This window comes from Budorcas taxicolor, chromosome 12, assembly GCF_023091745.1.
Source record: "Budorcas taxicolor isolate Tak-1 chromosome 12, Takin1.1, whole genome shotgun sequence".
Lineage (NCBI taxonomy): Eukaryota > Metazoa > Chordata > Mammalia > Artiodactyla > Bovidae > Budorcas > Budorcas taxicolor.
In genome coordinates, this window is record NC_068921.1 from 21585914 (window position 1) to 21609242 (window position 23329).

At 41.8% G+C, this 23329-nt stretch overlaps 2 protein-coding genes across 2 annotated transcripts in view; both read right to left on the reverse strand.

The window, feature by feature from the left end:
* Positions 1 to 23329, reverse strand: part of NEK5 (NIMA related kinase 5) — a 56420-nt gene that overhangs the window by 11933 nt on the left and 21158 nt on the right. The window contains exons 7-18 of the mRNA XM_052650228.1: positions 22422 to 22476; positions 20733 to 20933; positions 20573 to 20654; positions 16178 to 16311; positions 14050 to 14234; positions 13448 to 13514; positions 12507 to 12623; positions 10968 to 11054; positions 7851 to 7943; positions 4420 to 4500; positions 4136 to 4204; positions 1385 to 1547 (exon numbers count right to left, since the gene is read on the reverse strand). Coding sequence (XP_052506188.1) covers positions 1385 to 1547; positions 4136 to 4204; positions 4420 to 4500; positions 7851 to 7943; positions 10968 to 11054; positions 12507 to 12623; positions 13448 to 13514; positions 14050 to 14234; positions 16178 to 16311; positions 20573 to 20654; positions 20733 to 20933; positions 22422 to 22476 — 1334 coding nt within the window. The remainder of the gene's footprint in view (positions 1 to 1384; positions 1548 to 4135; positions 4205 to 4419; positions 4501 to 7850; positions 7944 to 10967; positions 11055 to 12506; positions 12624 to 13447; positions 13515 to 14049; positions 14235 to 16177; positions 16312 to 20572; positions 20655 to 20732; positions 20934 to 22421; positions 22477 to 23329) is intronic.
* Positions 11023 to 23329, reverse strand: part of SLC25A15 (solute carrier family 25 member 15) — a 297070-nt gene continuing 284763 nt past the window's right edge. Inside the window, exon 8 of the transcript XR_008200335.1 lies at positions 11023 to 11033. The gene's annotated coding sequence lies outside the window, so the exon portion shown is untranslated. The remainder of the gene's footprint in view (positions 11034 to 23329) is intronic.

A 23329-nucleotide genomic window follows, 5' to 3' on the forward strand; every position in this document is an offset into this window, starting at 1 on the left:
CACATAGCTGCAAGAGAAGATGCGGTTCCAACAGGCTGTGTGGATCCCATCATCAGTGCAAGAAGAGAGGGGGGTGATCGAGCGGGATCACGCGATGCAGCGTAACATGTGTTACTTTGTGCAATGAACTGTATCTTATGGGCATTATCAAAACAAAATTTGAGCAGGGAACTCTACTCATATTTCATTTTGATAATGCCTCATTTCCACCTGGAAAAAAAATCTTTATTCGATTCAGCACAGGGAACTCTACTCAGTGCTCTGTGGTGACCGAAATGGGAAGGAAATCCAAAAAAGAGGGGGTATACGTGTACATAGAGCTGATTCGCCTTGCTGCACAGTAGAAACTAACACACCACTGTAATGCAACAATACTCCAGCAAAAATTAATTTTAAAAATTTGAGTAGGATAATAATATGACAAGATGACTATAGCAATATTTACAGAATGAAAGGGAAAGACTAGAGAAAAGGTGGGTGCATAGGAGACTAAAGCAGCTCTCCTATGAGTGAGGGGAAGGGAAAGGGAAAATTAGGGAAATCGCATCTATTAAATTAAGCACCTAATATGTCCATTTTCACGTTAGTCTTTGCAATAAGTCTGTGTGGCAAGCATTAGTATCCTCATTCCTAACGGGAAACTGAGGTTCAGAGATTTTTTTTTTTTTTTGGCCACACAGCATGTGAGATCTTAGTTCCCCTACCAGGGATAGAACTCTGTGGGCCCTGCATTGGGAGTGTGGAGTCTTAACCACTAGCCTACCAGGGAAGTGCCTGAGATTCAGAGATTTGAAGTAACATGTGAAAGGCTGCACCATCAAAAAGCAGCAATACCAGCTGGGATTGGAACTCTGTCTCCAAAGCCCACGCACTTCCTACTACATACATGGCTGAGACCAGACAGGGCAGACAGAATGGAGGAGGAGGAGGGAGACTCAGGGTCATCTCAGAGTAGAACCCACCCCAGGCATAACAGCAGGACCGTCAGCCTGGTGAGGGCATCGCCCAAAATAAAGACTCCCTGGGAAGAAAGGGCTCAGAAGATCGATCGTACACACACTGAGTTTGAGATGACAATGGGACTCATCCATGGAGCCATCTAGGAGATCCTGAGAAAGCCAGATGAGCGTGGAGCTGCTGGTGGAGGAGTGGAAGCTGAGGGAGTAGCTGAAAATGCCCCGGAAGCAGGCAGGAGCAGAGAGGAGGCGGATCTCTGGGGCCTGTGATCTCTGCGGCGGGTGGAGTCAGGCCAGATTCTGCCCAGCTCAGGGAGCGGTGAGGGGCAGGGGACAGTCAGGTCACAGGAGATGAGTGAGGAGAGCATACGAGATGGGTTGTCAATAAAACACTACCTTCTCATCTGTAGCCTTCAAGGGACACATACCTGCTTCTGGGCAACAGAGTTCTTCAAATGCTTTGTCTGTATAATCTTCCTGCCCCTTCATACATTTATATTCCATGAACTTCATGCCATCCTTCATACATTTATATTCCATGAACTTCATGCCATCCTCAGAGGTCAAAGTTTCATTCAGTATATCCACTGCCTAAAGCAATTCCACAGTGTTTCATGAGAAATAAGCCACATTTGGGGGGAAAAGTTTAAAAATTATTCTGTATTCCCAGTAGTAGCATTTACCGAGATAATGCAACGAGTATTCAGTATATGTTTATTACATGAATCAATAGGCTTTTAAAGCTGGAACTCTTTTGGAACAAGGTAGAAACAGGAATGTGTCTGTCCATTTCTTCTCCTTGTCAACAGTGATGAGCACTGGCCATGTGGCAGCTAACTTGATGCAGACGTCCTGTCTTCTATCTTATCCCCCTACTGTTCCATGCTACGGGACTCTAAAGATGAGGTCATCCACGCCCTGCCTGAAGCTCGGCCATTGCCAGTCAGGTCCCTAAAACTGCTCCTGACATTCCATTATTAATATTAAGACGATCACTCTGTTTCAAGCATATCACAGAAAAGAAGAACAAAGGATGAACAAATGGGTACATAAAACTTTTGGGACTCCATTCATTTTTCTAGAAGCCCAACTTTGAAAATGTTAGTCACTCAGTCATGTCTGACTCTCTGCAGTCCCATGGACAATAGCCTGCCAGGCTCCTCTGACCATGGGATTCTCCAGGCAAGAATACTGGAGTGGGTTGCCGCCACTCCTCCAGGAGATCTTCCCGACCCAGGGATCGAACCCTGGTCTCCTGCATTTCAAGCAGGTTCTTTACCATCAGAGCCATCAGGGAAGCCAATTTCAGCACCTCATTTCACAGAAGCACTGGAGGGACGGGTCCTCAGCTTCCAACTCAGACTCTGGGTCCCCAGAGCTAATCCCTCTGGTACTCACAGCTCCAGGACACTTACAGCCTAGCAGTTAGAGGTGAGTACTAACTACCAACACTCCACTGAAGTCTTTATGTAGCAAAATGCTGGTAAAATCTCAAAACTTAGTGGAGCACAGAGGATTTTTAAGGCAGTGAAAATACTCTGTATGATTCTAAATGCTCTGTATGATTCTATAATTTTATTCTAAAATTTAAAAACTATTATTTATTTTTATTTTATTTTTAAAACCTTTTATTTCATATTGGAGTATAGTTGATTAACAATGTTCTATCAGTTTCAAATGCGTAGCAAAGTGACTCAGTTATACATATAGATGTATCTATTCTTTTTCAATTTCTTTCAGTTATACATATAAATGTATCTATTCTTTTTCAATGGTTCTATAATGATGTCATTCTACACTTGTCAAAACCCACAGAATGAGTGAATCCTAGCATAACATATGGACTTTGGGTGATTAGTATGGACCAGTGTAGGTTCATCAGTATGCAATGAGTATTCGACATGTGTTTATTACATGAATCGACAGGGTTTTAAGCTGGGACTATGTTGGAACAAGGTAGAAACAGGAATGTATCTGTCCATTTCTTCTCCTTGTCAACAGAGATGAGCGCTGATCATGTGGCAGCTAATTTGCCATGGATGTTCCACTCTGGTGGGAGGTGCTGATGGGAGGGAAGGCTGTGTGCGTGTGTGTGGCAGGAGCTATATGGGAAATCTCTGTACCTTCTGCTCAATTTTACCATGAAACTAAAACTGCTCTAAAACGTGAAGTCTGTTTTTTTAAAACAATGGACCTTCACCACACACACAAACACACAAATCTGAAAGAAATGATAACATTTAAGAATTTTTAAGCTAATAAAAAAATGAAAGAAATTGAGTATGTAATGAATATACATAGAGATATACACATTCATACTTAACCTTTGATAATTTAAAAGGCCAGTTTGGAAAAGTGAAATGGAAACACAAATCAGTTAATTTTCATATTGGTTAGCAGCTTTAGTAAAAAATGGGATTAAAAAAAGATGCTGAAATCAAGTCATAAAATGAGGTTTGAGTTTACTGTATTTGTGCAATTATTGCTGTTTCAATGAGATCCCTAGTACATAACTGAGACCTACCCAAAGACCAGTACAAAGTTATCACTAACTAATCAATGTCCAAAATAAATGTGCATGGTTTCAAGATACCAGCTCACTTATTTATTTTTGTTTTTTAAATTTTTTATTTCATATTAGAGTATAGTTGATTAACAATGTTCTATTAATTTCAAATGCATAGCAAAGTTTCTGTAAGAACCTAGTTAGAAATTGAAAAAGAATTATACATATAAATGTTATCTATTCTTTTTCAATTTCTAACTAGGTTCTTACAGAATATTGAGCAGGGTTTCCTGTGCTATACAGTAGGTTCTTGTTGATTATTCAACTTAAATATACATGCTCATTTATTTTAGGTGAGTTTATTAGTTGTTGACTATATATTAATATTATATCTTCTACTTTAATCTGGCTATAATTTAAAAGTTACTGTTGGGAGGAAAATATCTTCTTTATAATAGCAAAGTAAAATGGACGAATCCATTTATATGAATAATCTCAATTTTAAAAAGAATAGAAGGTTAAGTATTCTGGAAGACTTGTCTGAACACTAGAGACCCTTCTAGGAAGTGTTTAGAAAATTTTCCCTACCCTCTACGGGAAAACTTCATGAAACACGCCACTGAGACACTTAGTCTCTCATCTCTACTAATAGAAATTTAACTTGATGGCATACCTCTTCCTCTTGGAGGGTGTCTTCATCAGAAATACATTCATTTAAATTAATTTCAAATTTTACCCCTCTCTAGAAGAAAGCAAGAAAAAATCTTAGTAAGGACAACCTTAAAATTACAACTCCCAATTTGACATTACAGATACTTAAAACCATTAGTCTAACATCACAAAATAAGGCAATTCCATAAAATAGTAGCGGGTGAAATCCTGTAGGTGACTGGATTACAAGCTGCAGAGACCCAGCCAGAATTTTAATACAACAATTTAAGACAAAATGTTTATTACCTGCGCTTTATGTTTTTGTTCCAAACTTTTACTTTCCTTTATGATCTGAGGTTTAATTTGTTTTAAGTCTCTTTCGATATCCTGAAACTTAGAGAAAAAATAAAATCTAGCATTTACTATTGATCAAACAATTATATTTTCACAATTGCCGAATTCACAGCAGGGTCTATTTACATTATTTGATTTCTTGAATGAATCTGACGGTTGTTTTGAGAATAAAAGCATGCATTTTGCAAAGGAAAGTTAATGATAGACCACTAAAAGCTTGGCCACAAGGTCCATTAACTTGAAATATTAATGCATTTAACACCAGTATTGCAACTCTATGGTGTGACAATATTTATCACTTCAGTCCCATACAACCTAATCTAATTCAAGAGTGTAATTTGGGGACTTCCTGGTGACACAGGGGATAAGAATCCGCCTGCCAATGTAGGGGACATGAGTTCGATCCCTGGTCTGGAAAGATCCCACAGGCTTTGCAGCAACTAAGCCAGAGTGCCACAGCTACTGAGACCCGAGGCCCAGAGCCTGTGCTCTGTGGCAAGAGAAGCCACCGCGATGAGAAGCCCGCCCACCTCAGCGAAGAGTAGCTCCCGCTTGCTGCAGCTAGAGAGAGCACTCAAGCAGCAATGAAGACTCAATGCAACTAAAAGTAAATAAATAAAAAATTACAGAGATTATAATTTTGACTATAAGATCCTTTCCTTCAGAAGCTTATGATCTTAATCAGGAAAACAAAAAAGTGCACAGCTCGTGATACTACAAAGGAAGGAGCTGCTGCTGCTGCTAAGTCGCTTCAGTCGTGTCCGACTCTGCGCGACCCCATAGACGGCAGCCCACCGGGCTCCCCCATCCCTGGGATTCTCCAGCCAAAAACACTGGAGTGGGTTGCCATTTCCTTCTCCACAAAGGAAGGAGGGGAGGGTCTAAAAATTGATGGGTAATTTAAAGGAGAAGAGAAGACTGTAAAAGTACTGACAAGAATTTCCAAAGAATGGTCAAGAGGTGAACTTTAGATCCTGAGCTTTCTTGGGGTTCAGTGCTGGGCCCTCTGCCGTTCTCTTCTTCAGTACACGGATGGTGGTGGTTTAGCCACTCAGTCGAGTCTGACTCTTGCGACCCCATGGACTGTAGCCCACCAGGCTCCTCTGTCCATGGGATTCTCCAGGCAAGAATACCGGAGTGGGTTGCCTTTTCCTTCTCCACAATACCCGGAGGTCTCAGTAATTTCCAGGGATTTAAATGTGATCTTTATGCAATGACTCTTAAACGTGTCTTTAAGAATTGTCTTTCAATTCAGCTGCCTACTTGGTACCATCCTCACTTTAACATTCACCCCACAATCTCATATAGAGCGCCCACCGTGGACCAGACACTCCCTGCACAATGGGATGGTGCAGAACGTGAACATCCCTACTGACACACAGCTTACATTTTACTGGTAAATGAGTCAGCAAAGCAATGATGTCATTTCAGAAGGTGTTAAGTGCTATAAAGAAAAGAAGGTCAGAGTAATAGCTCAGAAAGTGAGTAGAGCAGGACAGTAATGTAGGAAAAGCCTACCTGGCATTTGACTGAAGCTCTGGAATGGTGTTGGACCCTGGCTAAGGATGGTCTGTGGAAAGCATGTTCCAGGTGGAGGGAACAGTGGGGCAGAGACCTGAAGCAGGGATGTGGTCTCTCAGATCTTCCTGACTCAACACAGCCAAAGCAGAGCTCTTAGGGCCCACCCCTGACATACAAGCTTGCTCCCTTCTCTTCCACATCTTGGTAAACTGTACTATTCCTTGCAAGCCAGAAATTTATGAGTCTCCATGTGTTTATATATATATATTCCCCTGGAGAAAGGAATAGCAACCCACTCCAGTATTCCTGCCTGGAGGATCCCCATGGACAGAGGAGGCTGGTGGGCTACAGTCCATAGGGTTGCAAAGAGTTGGATACAACTAAACGACTAACACATACCTACACATAGATGTTAATTACTGCCTCATCTGTGGACCACACCCTTTGTATGTACTTCACATCTATCAGTTTGAATTGTTATTGGCTGATTGCCCCGCAACCCTGGGAAGGGTGTTTTCCTGCCTTGCAATATTATACACTCTGAAACAAGACTCTGACTTCTGCTCTCTTACTTATGTTTGCGAGGTTGGTTGTCTGATTTGACTGTGTAGTCTGATTGTCTCAGTTGCATGAGAAGTGTCATATTTAGCTTATTTCCCTTTGTGTGTGCATGCTAAGTCACTTCAGTTGTGTCCGACTCTTTGCGACCCTATGGACTGTAGCCCAGGCTCCTCTGTCCGTGGGATTCTCCAGGCAAGAAGACTGCAGTGGGTTGCTACATCCGCCTCCAAAGGGATCTTCCCGACCCAGGGTTCAAATTCGTGCCAAACATTATTAGACCCTGAAGCCCCATTCACCGCACTGGGTAGAAAATTCAAGCTCAGTCCACTTTAGCGCTCTGAGCACTGCCTCTTGTGAAGGTCCCCAGGTTTTCACAAAAACAAACACTCAAGGAGGCTGTTCAGGCTTCACTTCACTCAACATGGCTTCCTCTCACCTGCCCTCAATCAAGCCCTTGGGGCACCTCATTGAGGATGAAGGGGAAAGACCTCCCAGAGGAAAAAAGAAGTCCTTTGTGAGCCATTTGATCATTCAGTTCTGCACAGTTCCTTATGCTATGCTAAGTCGCTTCAGTCGTGTCCGACTCTGTGCGACCCCACAGACGGCAGCCCACCAGGCTCCCCGGTCCCTGGGATTCTCCAGGCAAGAACACTGGAGTGGGGTGCCATTGCCTTCTCCAATGCATGAAAGTGAGAAGTTAAAGTGAAGTCGCTCAGTGGTGTCCGACCCTCAGCGACCCCATGGACTGCAGCCTTCCAGGCTCCTCCGTCCATGGGATTTTCCAGGCAAGAGTACTGGAGTGGGGCGCCATTGCCCTATTAATGCCAAAAAAGTAAGTTTGAAGATAAACTAACCATGAGATTTATTGAGAGGTGTCTTTGAGACTCAGATTCAAACACCATCGGACAACAGAAATTTCTTCCACCCCGGAAGCAGTTCTCAAACTTGGCTGCACGAGCTCACCAGCTAGCTCTTGACAGCAAGATGCCTGGGTCCCACCCCAGACCATTTGGGATGGAATCCAGGTGTTTTATTGATTGATTGATTGATTGATTGCTCTGTTTTTTTTTGTTTGTTTTTTTGTGGAGCAGCACCCCATGCAACGTGCCAGATCTTAGTTCCCCAACCAGGGATGGAACCCACGCTCCTGCATTGGAGTCTTAACAACTGGACCACCAGAGAGGGTCCTGATTGAGTTTTTTAAACTTTCCCATGTGGTTCTACTGCACAAGGAGGGATGGGAACACCAGGCTGGAGCAGACTCACTGGAAAACACAGCATTGTCTAACAATAACCATCACCTGCACAGGTGCTTCTTCCTCAGATGCTTCATGGGGGATGGGCAGGTCACTCTTCTTCACCAAGTAGGTTTTCCAGCTCATTTTTGAGTCCTCCTTCAACATAAATTATACACAATCAACAAGGTTGGTTCTGCATTGGTTCTGAAGGCCACTTGCTGACCCTCAGCTGCTGGACCTGAATGGGGTCTCGTGAGGACAATGGCCCGGGGAGGATCTGGGGGTGTGGCTGGAGAGAACTCCCTTATGGCCTCTGTCCTATGTGACCTTCCGTTTCCCCCAGGGGCTCCTTTCCTGGCCTCTCTAGAAAAGTCTGCTGTCCATCTTTCCTGCATGCAGGCTTCCCATCCCAGACCTGCCTTAAAAAACAGGGCTGAGGATAACACAAGGCTCACCACCATTAACCAAACCACTGCTCTGGGCTTCCCAGGTGGCACTAGTGGTAAAGAACCCACCTGCCACTGCAGGTAGAAGAGGTAAGAGATGGGGGTTTGATCCCTGGGTCGGGAAGATCCCCTGGAGGAGGGCATGGCAACCCACTCCAGTATTCTTGCCTGGAGAATCCCATGGACAAGAGCCTAGAGGGCTACAATCCATAGGATCGCAACGAGTCAGACACGACTGAGCGACTTAGCACGGATGCACTGCTCTGGTGATAAGCACGTCCAGCCTGCCCCTCCCACGGCACCCAGGCCTGAAGCTTTGTGTGGTTCCTTCAGATGCCCTCCTCCTTAGCTCTGACTCTCCAAACTCCACTCTGCTTCTCAGGCCCAGTTTGGGCCCCATCTCTCTTCTTCCAGAAAATTCCTCCACCAGCTCATCCCACTCATGTTTACTCCCATGCACTCACAGGGCTTAACCAGATTCAGTTACCCCATCACTGCTTCACACGTGGGTGTCTTATCTTTACAACTGTTTCTGGGTAGAAGTGTCTATGCTAGAAAGGGTACAGGGTTTAGAATCAGTTGCGTATTTGTGTGTTGTGTGTGTTAGTCACTCAGTCACTCATCCCTAACGTGCAAACTCAGGGTATAAAGAGGATAAAGTGGCAGACCCTGCTTCATACCCGAGCTTGGTCTCTCTGTCTCTCTCTCGCCAAGACAGTTGAGTTTGCACGTTAAGGATGACCAAGCAAAAGTTAGTTTAACATTACATCAGTTTGCCCTTTACGACACCCAGGATGTTTTCTGCATACTTCTTGGTTTGCTGCTGCTGCTGCTAAGTCGCTTCAGTCGTGTCCGACTCTGTGCGACCCCACAGACAGCAGCCCACCAGGCTTCCCCGTCCCTGGGATTCTCCAGGCAAGAACACTGGAGTGGGTTGCCATTTCCTTCTCCAATGCATGAAAGTGAAAAGTGAAAGTGAAATCCCTCAGTCATGTCCGACTCTAGCGACGCCATGGACTGCAGCCAACCAGGCTCCTCCGTCCATTGGATTTTCCAGGCAAGAGTACTGGAGTGGGATGCCATTGCCTTCTCCAGCTTCTTTGTTTACAAGGGTCTTATTTTATGTACATTATCTTCTGGCCCTAAGGCCTACTGACATTCTTTCCTGCAGGCCAGGTGAATGTAAAACCAGTTTCCTGTTACTTATTCTTTATTGTTCCATTTGCCTTGAGCTTAACAAAAAGCAGAAAAGTTGCAGTCTCATAGGGTAAAGGTGCAGCACGTAACAGAAAGGTCAATTCTTTTGCAGAAGTCACCATCTAAATTTATACTCTTGGCTAAAATTAACAATTGTCTTATTGTTTTCACACTAGGGCTAAACTCTTATTTTCTAAATTCCTAACTATATTAACCATAGTTTTTATTGTACAACCTCAGCACATTAAGAGCACAGCAAGCAAGCATTGATCCAGTAACAACTCTATAGAATAATATTTTTTATGTTCTCTAATAGGGCTTCCTCACCCCCCGAAGGGCTCTGTGCCTATTAGGGCCTTTTGTGTGTTCAGGTTCTTTATGCTGTTTATGATTAAGGTGTTGTGAACAGTCATGGGCATTAGTACTAAGGGCATAAACACATTTGTCAATCAAACTAAAATGCTAGCAAAAAAGGGTTTAGATTGAAATACTCTTCTCATCCTGGATAATCTTATAGGATGCCACCGTCCGGGGGACATATTGATTAAAGTTGATTTTGTTTGGAAAGAGATTGGGGAAGGCCTTCTGCCTGTGTCACAGAAATTAGGGAGCAGTCTAGTACAGCAAGCATCAGAAAGATAGATATCATCTTTAAGACGAGCGCCTGGGGCAGCTTTTCAAAATCCCTGGAGTCCTGATCTGCCTGCTTGTCAGGTCTTCTCCTTATGACCTTGTTATGGGTGGGATCTCGTGTGCTGGCTCCCGGCACTGTGTCTAATCCGGTTCTGGAATAAAATACCTGCTTGGTCAATACTTATTGACTGACTCACAGGGAACACAATCAACCATATTTAATAATAGGCACTCTTCACTGAGACTCTCAGCCCCATCACCTTGTGAAGCCTCAAGTAAACCATATTAAAGTGGGGCTTCCATTACATCTGACAGTTTTCCTATTAAAAAAAAAAGTTTGCATGATACAGTTTATCTTGTTGATGAGAAGATCATTACTCCCATGGGCCACAGTTAATCAGCCTGTACTCTAGACTCTGGGAACTGCAATTACTAAGTCCACACACACAGTGACTGAAGCCCACATGCCCTAGAGCCTGAGCTCTGCAGAGCAGCCGAGCAGGTAATGGAGAGGAGCCCCTGCTCACCACAACTAGGAAAAACCCGCACAGCAACAAAGATCCAGCACGGTCAAATATAGTTAAATATCTAAAATTATTTTTTTAAAAGATCATTACTGTTAATATCTGCTCAGTTTAGTTAGCTCTGAATCAATAGAGCAACATTTTGTTCCCGTTTTTTAAACATTTTGTTTTTAATGTGGGTCATTTTTAAAGTCTTTATTGAATTCATTACAATATTGTTTCTGTTTTATGCTTTGGTTTTTTGGCCACGAGGCATGTGGGATCTAAGTTCCCCGACCAGGGATTGAACCCACACCCCCTGCATTAGAAAAAGAAGTCTTAACCACTGGACTGCCAGGGCAGTCCCTCAACATTTCCTTTAGAAGAATGAATTTACCTACCTCCACTTCACACCCCATCTTCTTTCTAATTTCCTTCATGTCATGGTGATACTGTTGGCGTATTTCCTCTAACTGCTTCCAATATTCCTGGAAAGCAACCCCAATTCGGAAATGTTAAATGTTTGCGAACAACTTGACAGAATACTCCTAGACAGCCTATGATTTTATTTTTATTTTATTTTTTGTTTTTGGCTATGCCTCACGGCACGTGGCATCTTAGTTCCCTGACCAAGGATCGAACCCACAGCCCCTGCATTGGAAGCATGGAGTGCTAACCACTGGACAGCCAGGGACATCCCCAAGACACGTTATGATTTTAGAAACGTGTGATACGTAGTAAGGGAAAAGTCAGTGCTCCCCAAAATGATAATCTGCCTTATACTTTGCCTGGGGTACTTCCACCAGTGAGGATAAGGTCTCTTGGAACAATCTCTTTTGTGTATATAACCCCAAATATGTTACTGACATACAATGTCTCTACATATAATCCTGTGATAGGCTGAGTTTTGTGCCCCAAAACAGATACGCTGGAGTCCTAAGCCCCAGGACCTCAGAATGAGATCATATTTGGAGACAGTGTCATTGTAGAGGTGAATAGTTAAGCTAAGATGTGTTCACAACTGGGGCAGAGTGGGTCCCTAATGCATACAGCGGCTGTCCTGTTAAGAAGATGGCCAGGGACTTCTCTGGCAGTCTAGTGGTTAACACTGCACACTTCTCATGCTGAGGACTCGGGTTTGATCGCTGGCCAGGGAACGAAGGGCCCCACACCACATGGTGTGGCCAAAAATAAAAAATAATAATAATAAATTAAAAAAAAAATAAGCAGACTCTTTTAAAAAAAAAAGAAGACGAAGATGGTCACATGAGGAGGATGGTCACTGGTCACACGTCCAGTGGCAGAGACTGAGTTGGGTCACTGCAAGTGAGGATATCTGAGCATCACAGACCAACTACCAAAAGCCAGAAAAAGGCAAAGAGGTACTCCTCTCCAGAGTTCAGAGGGAGCATGGCCCTGCTGACATCTTGACTTTGGACTTCAAGCCTCCAGAAAATTTGAGACAGTAAATTTCTGTTGCTTCAAACTGCCCAGCGTGTTGTACAGCAGCCTGAGGGAACTAATACAAATTTCAAAAATGTTCAGGATGGACAGTTACTTGATCAATCCGAGGTAAAAAGCCCTATGAACTCAGCTACACTGCACTCTCTGAGAAGGTGAAATACACGTCTCTGTCTCCCCTGAGCCCTCAGCCTGGTGCATCACACCGTGTATCCAGCAAGTGTTTGTATAGTGAGCTCTCTCAGGTGCACCATAGATGCTAAAAACAATAATACCCGGCGTGTGTACGTGCTAAGTTGCTTCAGTTGTGCGACCCTATGGGCTGTAGCCCCCCAGGCTCCTCTGTCCATGGGCTTTTCCAAGCAAGAATATTAATACCAGAGTGGGTTGCTGCACCCTCCCCAAAGCAACACAGTATTACAGTACAAAGACAACGAGAGAAATACAGCGGCAGCCCTTGGAAGCAGACAGTTCCTAACCTGCTCCTTCATTTCATTTCTCCTGAACTGCAGCCCCCAGAATCTAGGTCCTTCCCCATCGCTTCTTAGCTTTTGTCTCTGGTTGTCATTTGGCTCAGCAGAAGACGGACGAAGGCCCTGTTATTGGAATAAAGTAATTTATCAAGTGTATTTGCATTCTGGAACCGTCTTATGACTTGACCTGCACTTCATCCTTTAAACAATAATTATATTATCAATCTCACTATTTGATAATAATTATATTGTTTTTTTTCTATAGTGAGCAGAATTTTCTTAGATTAAGCATGAAACTTTTAAAAAAGTAAATGAATAAAACCATTGGTATTGTTTATTCTAAGCAATCAATATTTTATGTTACCCTGGAAGACACCTAGATTTGTTTTCTGAACTGGCAAACTGTAATTGTGGAATCAAAAATCTATAAAAGTTCAGCAACCCCTGGAGCTTGGGGTTAGATAGGGGAAGAGAACTAAAGCTTTTGAGCAGCTCAAAGTAAGAGCAATGCAAACAGGATGTATATCCAGTTTCACTCAGCCCCAGCATTTTGACACTATACTTAAGGGTATAGTTTAACTTTCATTTCAAATCAAATACGATAATCCCTTTTTAAAAATGTGTAGAATTCTAATAAACTAGAATCAAAGAAAAGCAGCACTGAAGGGGACCTTGAAGCTTATCTACAGTTTTTATAGAGAAAGATACTGAAGCTCAGAGAGGCTGCATGTTCTGCCTAACGTCACACATCAAGTGATGGAGCCAGGGAAGGGACTAGGCTTCTCAGACCCTAACTGAAGCCTATTCCCAATATTCTTCTTTAGCTGTTAAAAACTAGTCTTAATCTTCTACGTGGAATGAACTTCAACTTAAGGAACCATGAATATTTGAGAACAGAGAAAGCGTTAGAAATTTCTGATGGCCTCTTATATTTGGTTTTTACTTACCAATTGCTTTTCCACTTTCAACTTATATTGTTGAGCTTCACATTTCCTCTGAAGGTATTCAGCAAGCCTTAGGAAATAGAAATGTTCAGCTTGAGTAGAAATTTTAACTTGTTATAGGCAGCAATTTGACAAGTGGATTTTCAGCTTCATGATGAGATTCACAAATCAACTGTGACATTCTGAGTTCAAAGTGAAAAGTGAAAGTCGCTCAGTCATGTTCAACACTTTCCGACCCCATGGACCATACAACCATGGGATTCTCCAGGTCAGAATACTGGAGTAGGTGGCTGTTCCCGTCTCCAGGGGATTTTCCCAACCCAGGGATCGAACCAGGTCTCCGGCATTACCAGAAAGAAGAAAACAATATGAAAATTTCAAGAGTATGAATCTGTGCCCACAGTCAAATGGCAACATGAATAAGACTAGTTACATCAAACTTGAGATGAAAAAGTGTCAAGGGAACAGTGAATTAAGTATTTTAAATGAACAGTCTGGAGATTCCTCCTGGATGTTTTAGGAGAATTTGGACAGACTTCAAAATAAATGCTGATATAGCAAGATATATTCAGAGGATGAAAGTTTAAGTTAGACTATGACATTACCATTGACTTGGAGGTGGACTGTGGCTTTCTTCCTGATCATAACTCTCCTCATCTCTGCAATCTTTTTGAGGAACATGGTGGTAATTTGGTCCATGCGCTCTCTCCCTCAACAAGTCAAGTTGAGCATAAAAATGATGATAATGTCCACACGCTGCAGCAAGTTTGGGCCTTTCTACCATTTTTACCTGAGGGATTAAAAGGAAGAGAGTTTTATTTTTTAATACAGGATTAAAATCTATAATAACTGACTGTTTGGTAGTGACCACAGCTAAGACAAGGCATAGAAGTTATCTTGTTGTTCTTGCTCTAGACTCGTTTTTCAGTAATCTTACAATCCCCAAATCCTAGAACTGAAAAATGTTTTAGAAGCCAAAGGCCTGCAGCACCACAGTTAATAATTTTGCTCAGGTGAGATTATGAGTCACGTGTACTTCATGGCTAGTATATCAAAAATACCTAGCGATTATCTATCCAACCCAAGATATGAAACTAAACTGTGTTATTATTTCCTGTTTTTCATAAACTTATTTGTTGTTGTTCATATACACAGGAAGAGCCCCTGGAGGGGGAAATGGCAACTCACTCCAGTATTCTTGCCTGGAGAATCCCATGGATGGAGGAGCCTGGTGAGCTACAGTCCGTGGGGTTGCAAAGATTTGGACACGACTGAGCACACACACAATATATATGTTAGATTAAATATGAAATTATAGATATTTGACCATCTTTAACTTACAAAAATGGCACATTCACATAATCCTATTCAAATATTAAAGTAAATGTGTAAAATCTGGCTAATCAGTCTAAATACAAATTAAACATTTATTTTAATTTTAAAGTGTCAAGTTGTTTTCTTAGTTTTATAATGTTTACCTATGTACAACCCAAAAGAAGGTACTACTAGTTAGTTGAAAAATGGCTAGAAAGACAGAAAAGTATTGGAAGGAAAAAACAGCTTCTTTAGGATTTTCTGTAAAATCCCAAACGGTAATAACAACATCCAAGATAGTTCCTGCGGAGACCTCCCATTTCACTGCATTAGCAGAAGCTTTCATAGGATTGAAGAACCAGCAATATGTTCTCCTAATATCATCCACCTACAAATCTTTTAGATGTTTATTCTTGTTTTTTTTTAGCCTCCTGCAGGTTTGCTACAGAGTATTCTAAATTACAACATACTTTCAAAATTCTTTAATAAGTTAAGCCACATTCCATCAAATAAAGGGCAATAATTTAATAGTTTCAAAAATCTATCTGTACACCAACATATTTGCTAAAACGTCTGCTGCTGCTGCTCCTAAGTCGCTTCAGTCCTGTCCGACTCTGTGCGACCCTATAGATGGCAGCCCACCAGGCTCCCCCGTCCCTGGGATTCTCCAGGCAAGAATACTGGAGTGGGTTGCTATTTCCTTCTCCTGTGCATGAAAGTGAAAAGTGAAAGTGAAGTTGCTCAGTGGTGTCCGACCCTCAGCGACCCCATGGACTGCAGCCTACCAGGCTCCTCCGTCCATGGGATTTTCCAGGCAAGAGTACTGGAGTGGGGTGCCATCAAATGTCTGGATAGCAAGTAAACACTTAAGAAATGTACTTCAAATGGTCCTGTAATTATACCATGAGCCTTCTTTAAGAATATCATTCTTCAGTTAAAATACAACAGATATTTTATATGCGAGAAGCATTTCACTAGCAAAAACTAAAAGATTCAACATTCTGATGAAATGGATTCAAACAACTGGCATAAAGCAACTCAGGAAAAAAAATCAATGATTTTATAATAAAAATTCCTCAATTACATACAATATCAGAATTAGGAGTATGAATGCAGAAAGTTTTCTGCTGCTATTCTACTCACTTGTCCTATATAGAAAAACTTTATTTATTTAAAGACATTAAAAGGAATTGAATTACTAAAAAAAACTAATACATACAATACCTATAAGAAAATACAGCATTGTTAAATATATATATAACAACTAGAAGCTGTCCCATGAACTACCACTTTAATGCTAATTACAGAATTTTATTATAAGTACAAAACCGGTGAACCTTGTACCTCATGAACATGCGCAAGTAGTTCTGTAGAACAGACCATCTGCGAAAACAACAGGAATGCTTTAGCATGACTTACAGATACGGGCGTCTGGGCTCCAGCTGGTGGTCTCCATTCATTTCTATATAATACGTCCTTCCTCTTATTTGGCACTGTTATCCTTGATCTTGGTAGGCACTTTCCCTGGAATCTCACTTTCTGTATTTTAGAATCTATTTAACCAAAAGAAAACAACTTCATTAAAAAAATTTTTTTATACTTGTGAGAGTATAAGCATACGGAGCATTTCATAACACATTTTAACCAGAAACATTTATGTTCACTTGAAACATAAGTTCACTCTGCTGCTGCTGCTGCTAAGTCACTTCAGTCGTGTCTGACTCTGTGCGACCCCACAGGCGGCAGCCCACCGGGCTCCCCCGTCCCTGAGATTCTCCAGGCAAGAATACTGGAGTGGGTTGCCATTTCCTTCTCCAATGCATGAAAGTGAAAAGTGAAAGTGAAAGTCTAACCAGAAACATTTATACTCACAAAGAGAAGGGCTGATGGAAAATGACTACGCATTTTCTTTGGATGGAGGAAATCATTCTTGCCAGGGTTCCTTTACATGGTTCCTCTCTCTCTCTCTCTTTAGTCGCTCAGTCATGTCCGACTCTTGCGACCCCATGGACTGTAGCCCGCCAGGCCCCTCTGTCCATGGGATTCTCCAGACAAGAATACTGGAGTGGTTTGCCATTTCCTTCTCCATACATAGTTCTAGTAATATTTAATTATTTAATCGTCTACTATTTAAGAACTTACAAGCGAATATTAACATTTACAGAAACAATATGCATCACATAACGGCATGTTTAGTAGTTCAATTATTAACTAAATTAATTAAAAGTAATTAAATGTAGTCATCAGAGCTTGGGTTATCAGGCCGCAGCATTCAGGTCCCACTGTTGTTTGGAATGGATGAGTGAGTGGGTCTTCTAACAGGTTGGTATTTATCAGCTTTACCCACGTGTCCCTGTTTCCCCGTCTGTCCTATACTGGAAATGTAGAGAGTACACTTTCTCTCTTGCTCTACTTATCTACTTTCTAAACATCCTCAATCTAGGCCAAAACATAATGATGTCAAATCAAATTAAACATAGCAGAATTATCCACTCACTTCCCTTTATAACTTTCTTAAGTTTATAACAATTTCTCCATCACAGTGGGTAATATTTCTCTCTCACTGGTTCCTCCTCATCCTTGAAGCTGAGATATTTGGTTATGGCTAAAAATCCTGCCATTTAATTGAATAACTTAAATTGAAGAAAGTAGGGAAAACCATACCATTCAGGTATGACCTAAATCAAATCCCTTACAATTTTACAGTGGAAGTGACAAATAGATTCAAGCGATTAGACCTGATAGACAGAGTGCCTGAAGAGCTGTGGATGGAGGTTCGTGACATTGTACAGGAGGCAGTGATCAAGACCATCTCCAAGAAAAAGAAATGCAAAAAGGAAAAATGGTTTTCTGAGGAAGCCTTACAAATAGATGAGAAGAGAAGCAAAACGCAAAGGAGAAAAGGAAAGATACAGCCATCTGAATGCAGAGTTCCAAAGAATAGCAAGGAGAGATAAGAAAGCCTTCCTCAGTGATCAATGCAAAATAGAGGAAAACAATAGAATGGGGAAGACTAGAGATCTCTTCAAGAAAATTAGAGATATCAAGGGAACATTTCATGCAAAGCTGAGCACAATAAAGGACAGAAATGGTATGGACCTAACAGAAGCAGAAGATATTAAGATGAGGTGGCAAGAATACACAGAACTATATTAAAAAGATCTTCACAACCAAGATAATCACAATGGTGTGATCACTTACCTAGAGCCAGACATCCTGGAATGTGAAGTCAAGTGGGCCTCAGGAAGCATCACTAGGAACAAAGCTAGTGGAGGTGATGGCATTCCAGTTGAGCTGTTTCAAATCCTAAAAGATGATGCTATGAAAGTGCTGCACTCAATATGCCAGCAAATTTGGAAAACTCAGCAGTGGCCACAGGACTGGAAAACGTCAGTTTTCATCCCAATCCCAAAGAAAGGCAATGCCAAAGAATGTTCCAACTACCACACAATTGCACTCATCTCACACGCTCGTAAAGCAATGCAATGCTCAACATTCTCCAATGCAATGCATCAACAGTATGTGAACCGAGAACTTCCAGATGTTCAAGCTGGATTTAGAAAAGGCAGAGGAACCAGAGATCAAATTGCCAACATCCACTGGATCATCAAAAGAGCAAGAAAGTTCCAGAAAAACATCTATTTCTGCTTTATTGACTATGCCAAAGCCTTTGACTGTGTGGATCACAAGAAACTGTGGAAAATTCTGAAAGAGATGGGCATACCAGACCGCCTGACCTGCCTCCTGAGACATCTGTATGCAGGTCAAGAAGCAACTGTTAGAACTGGACATGGAACAACAGACTGGTTCCAAATCAGGAACAGAGCATGTCAAGGCTGTATATTGTCACCCTGCTTATTTAACTTCTATGCAGAGGACATCATGAGAAACGCTGGGCTGGAAGAGGCACAAGCTGGACTCAAGATTGCCGGGAGAAATATCAATCACCTCAGATATGCAGATGACACCACCCTTATGGCAGAAGGTGAAGATGAACTAAAGAGCCTCTTGATGAAAGTGAAAGAGGAGAGTGAAAAAGTTGGCTTAAAGCTCAACATTCAGATAACTAAGATCATGGCAATCTGGTCCCATCACTTCATGGAAAATAGATGGAGAAATAGTGGAAACAGTGTCAGACTTTATTTTGGGGGGGCTCCAAAATCCCTGCAGATGGTGACTGCAGCCATGAAATTAAAAGACGCTTGCTCCTTAGAAGAAAAGTTATGACCAACCTAGACAGCAGAGACATTACTTTGCCAACAAAGGTCTGTCTAGTCAAGGCTATGGTTTTTCCTGTGGTCATGTATGGATGCAAGAGTTGGACTATAAAGAAAGCTGAGCGCCAAAGAATTGATGCTTTTGAACTGTGGTGTTGGAGAATATTCTCGAGAGTCCCTTGGACTGCAAGGAGATTCAACCAGTCCATCCTAAAGGAAATCAGTCCTGAATATTTATTGGAAGGACTGAATATTCATTCATTCATTCATTCGACGCTGAAGCTGAAAATCCAATATTTTGGCCACCTGATGCAAAGAACTGACTCATTTGAAAAGAACCTGAGGCTGGAAAAGATTGAAGGCAGGAGGAGAAGGGGACAACAGAGCATGAGATGGTTGAATGGTATCATCAACTCAATGGTCATGGATTTGAGTAAACGCCGGGAGTTGGTGATGGACAGGGAAGCCTGGCGTGCTGCAACCCATGGACTTGCAGTCAGACACGACTGAGCAACTGAATTGAAAGGAATTGAAAAATCCTGCTGTTCTTATTTCACAATGTTAATTGAATTAGTAATTTTTCTCTTTAATGTCTGTCTGTCTTACACATACACACAAACACACATACAGTGTTTCATCAGCTGATTCCTGACACTGTCACTAAAGCAGCTCCCCTATTTCTCATTACCATAAGGTATCACCTGCTTTCTTTGGGGATCACATAGTAACAATTCTCCTACTGTTACCAGTTAGGTCCAAGATCCTAACTTCAGCTCATACCAGCCTCTGCAACAGAACTCTTAATCTTCAGTCCATTGTCTCTAGTTCAAAAACACAAGCTTCACCTCATGATTCCATGTCTGTCTGTGACCCTTCTCTGACTCTCTACCCCTTCCCTACACAAAAGTTAAGCTTGGATCCTACCCCTTTGAGCCTCTCTTTATCAGCAAATGCACTGCTTCATCAAGTTTTCCTGACTGATGAGAAGAGAGGAGATGAATCCTCCAGGTCATGAATGAGCTGGATGTACAGGCACGCCCACAGGTCACCACTCAACAAAAATTTTTCTCCTGTTCATAATGCTTGTGCATGCTAAGTAGCTTCAGTCGTGTCTGACTCTGCGACCCTATGATCTGTAGCCCACCAGGCTCCTCTGTCCATGGGATTCTCCAGGCAAGAATACTGGAGTGGGTAGCCCTGCCCTCCTCCAAGGGAGCTCCCTGACCCAGAGATCGAAACTTCATAGGCCAATTTGGGCAGATTTTCCAGTTGCAGCTAGTACGAGGCTTCATAAAGGTAGGCTAGAATTGTCTGGGTTTAATATAAAGATGTGTTGTAGGTCTCAGGCATTGAGATTAATAAGAAATCATATTATTGCTATAATAAATTCATCTCATGTCTCCTGCATCAACAGATAGGTTCTTTACCACAAGCACCACTTGGGAAGTCCTGCTTATAGTGCTCATATTTTTTAAATGTCCACATTCAACAAATCTGGAGGAATTTCCCTGCTAATGTTGTCAACCATATACTATAAATCACTGCGTGAGACACACACAATAAATATCTTTTGATTGCACACTTAAGTCCTTCTTACCAGGGGCCGCCTTCCCAGCATGTCGAGAAGCAGATGGTCTTGCTTTATGTAAGAGTGGGTGACTGAATTCTTCGTGAATGACCTAAAATATAACAGTGTATCAGGACTCACTAGCCAAAAATCTCTGTCAAAATCCAAACAGAATCACCTCCAAACTCACCTCGGGAGTCAAGTATTTGGCAATAAGATTCTCTAAAAAGGGCCTTTTCAAAATGGAATTGATGGATGGCCGATCTCGGGGAGATACTTCAAAGAGCTGGGATATTAAGAACTGGAGGTCACGGGAAAACCTTGGCGATATCGGAGGAACACGAGCTTGACAAATCTTCAGAACCAGCTGCTGTAAGTTGTTACCCTCAAACTGAAAGGACAAGGAATGGTGATACTAAGTCAGAGAAAAATTCAATGCGCATATTTAAAGGAATACCAAGAGGGACTTCCCTGGTGGTCCAATGGTTAAGAACCCGTCCTGCAATGCAGGGGACATGGGTTTGCTCCCTGGCCGGGGAACTAAGATTCCATGTGCCACGGAGGGACTAAGCCTGCATGGGGCAACTGCTGAGCCCTCCTGCCACAACTAGAGAGTCTGTGCAATGAAAGATCCTTCAAGCCACAACTTAAGACTTGACACAGTCAAATAAGTAAATAAATAAACACCGAAAATAAAGAAATTAAAAAAAGAGGAGGGAGTGAAGTGAAAGTTGCTCAGTCTGTGTCTGACTCTCTGCAACCACATAGACTGTAGCCCGCCAGACTCCTCTGTCCATGGAACTCTCCAGGCAAGAATAGTTGGAGCGGGTAGCCTTTCCCTTCTCTAGGGGATCTTCCCAACCCAGGGACTGAACCCAGGTCTCCCACATTGCAGGCAGATTCTTTACCAGCTGAGCCAGAAGAGAAGCCCAAGAATACTGGAGTGGGTAGCCTACCCCTTCTCCAGCAGATCTTTCTGACCCAGGAATCAAACTGGGGTCTCTAGTACTACAGGGGAATTTTTTTTACCAACTGAACTATAAGACAAGGCATTTAAAATATTTTTAATTTTTAAAAAGTAAAATAACTTTGAGAAACAAAACAATGTTAAAAGCTTTCCTTACGAGTACCATGGTCTGCCCTGAATTGTTTCCATCAACATGTAGGCAGTTATTCAATGAAACATCATATTACTTAAAACAAGGGGCTTTTTAGTTTCTTTATTATCAAAATGTTTACTCATTTCCCCAAACTAGAAGGTATAGGAAATTATAAACAGGGAAAATACATACAATTCCACCACCCAGAGATATATTTTCTTCCAGTCGTTTAAAAAATACTACTTATTTTACCAAGTTGAGATCATACGATATGAAATTTTATCTCTTGCTTTTTTAAATGACAGAGGAGCCTGGGATCACAAAGTGTCAGACACGACTGAGTGACTAACACTTTTTTCATACTCTATGCACTATTCTTCAACTTGGATTTTGTACTTAATAATATAGTTTGGATATTGTCCCATGTTGGTATATATGGAGCTATCATTCTTGTTAATATCTTGTTCATATAATTTTTAACAATCTAATAACACCAAACAAAAGACTGTTCTATACATCTGTGTCTCTTTTGCTGTCACTGGGACGACCCAGAGGGATAGTACGGGGAGGGAAGAGGGAGGGGGGTTCAGGATGGGGAACACGTGTATACCTGTGGCGGACTCATGTTGATGTATGGCAAAACGAATACAGTATTATAAAGTAATTAACCTCCAATTAACATAAATAAATTTATATTAAAAAACCTTTTTCTTTCAGAGGTTATTTTCATTTATATACTTTTCAATAATTCAAGATAATCTGATGATTCATATACTTACAGGATGTCTGAGTGTGCAGAGCTCATATAAGACACAGCCAAGAGACCAAATATCCCTGGAAAAGATAAAGAGTTTACATGCCAAGAAATATCGATAATTCTCAATTTAAACTTTTATCCTTACAGTCAATTATATTTGTGTATCTTTACAATTTTATATAGGGTGACCAGTTTTCGCAAATGCTTTCAGTACATTATCAATTTTTACTGTTACTAAGACTAGAGAAAAAATTGTAGCTTGTGAGAGTCCCAGCAGAGAAAAGGTACACAAGCTTTGCTACAATCGGATGGCTCCATACTTACTTTAACTTCATGTGATGAGTTCAAAGAAAATGTGTGTGTATATGGAATTTTGAGCAATTTGGAGGGAGGAAGAACTCAAATGTGGATTACTTGATTCAACAGGTAACATTTGGTTGATTTAGAAAGGAACGTTCTACTCAAGGCTATCAGTTCAGTTCAGTTCAGTTCAGTCGCTCAGTCGTGTCCGTCTCTTTGCGACCCCATGAACTGCAGCATGCCAGGCCTCCCTGTCCATCATCAACTCCCGGAGTTCACTCAAACTCATAGAACCAAAGTTAGATTAAGTAATAAACAGAATATCTGGTACTCAGTGAACTTAAAATGTGCTAAAACTAGGCCTGTGCAGGTGTCCAATAAATGACCTTTGACCTCAGAGGGCCAAAACCAATCCCCCCTCAGATCACGCTAAACATTTCCATTTTTGAACATGCATCCTATGAAGATGCATGAAACTCAGCTATGTCTGCACAGAGCACCAGTTACCTCACCTCCAATCCCCTTTCCCCATGCCTAAGACCATCCTGCATTGCAGGCGGATTCTTCACCACCGAGCCACCAGGGACGCCTGCCTAAGACCATGCTGCTTCTTCATCCCATAAATATCTC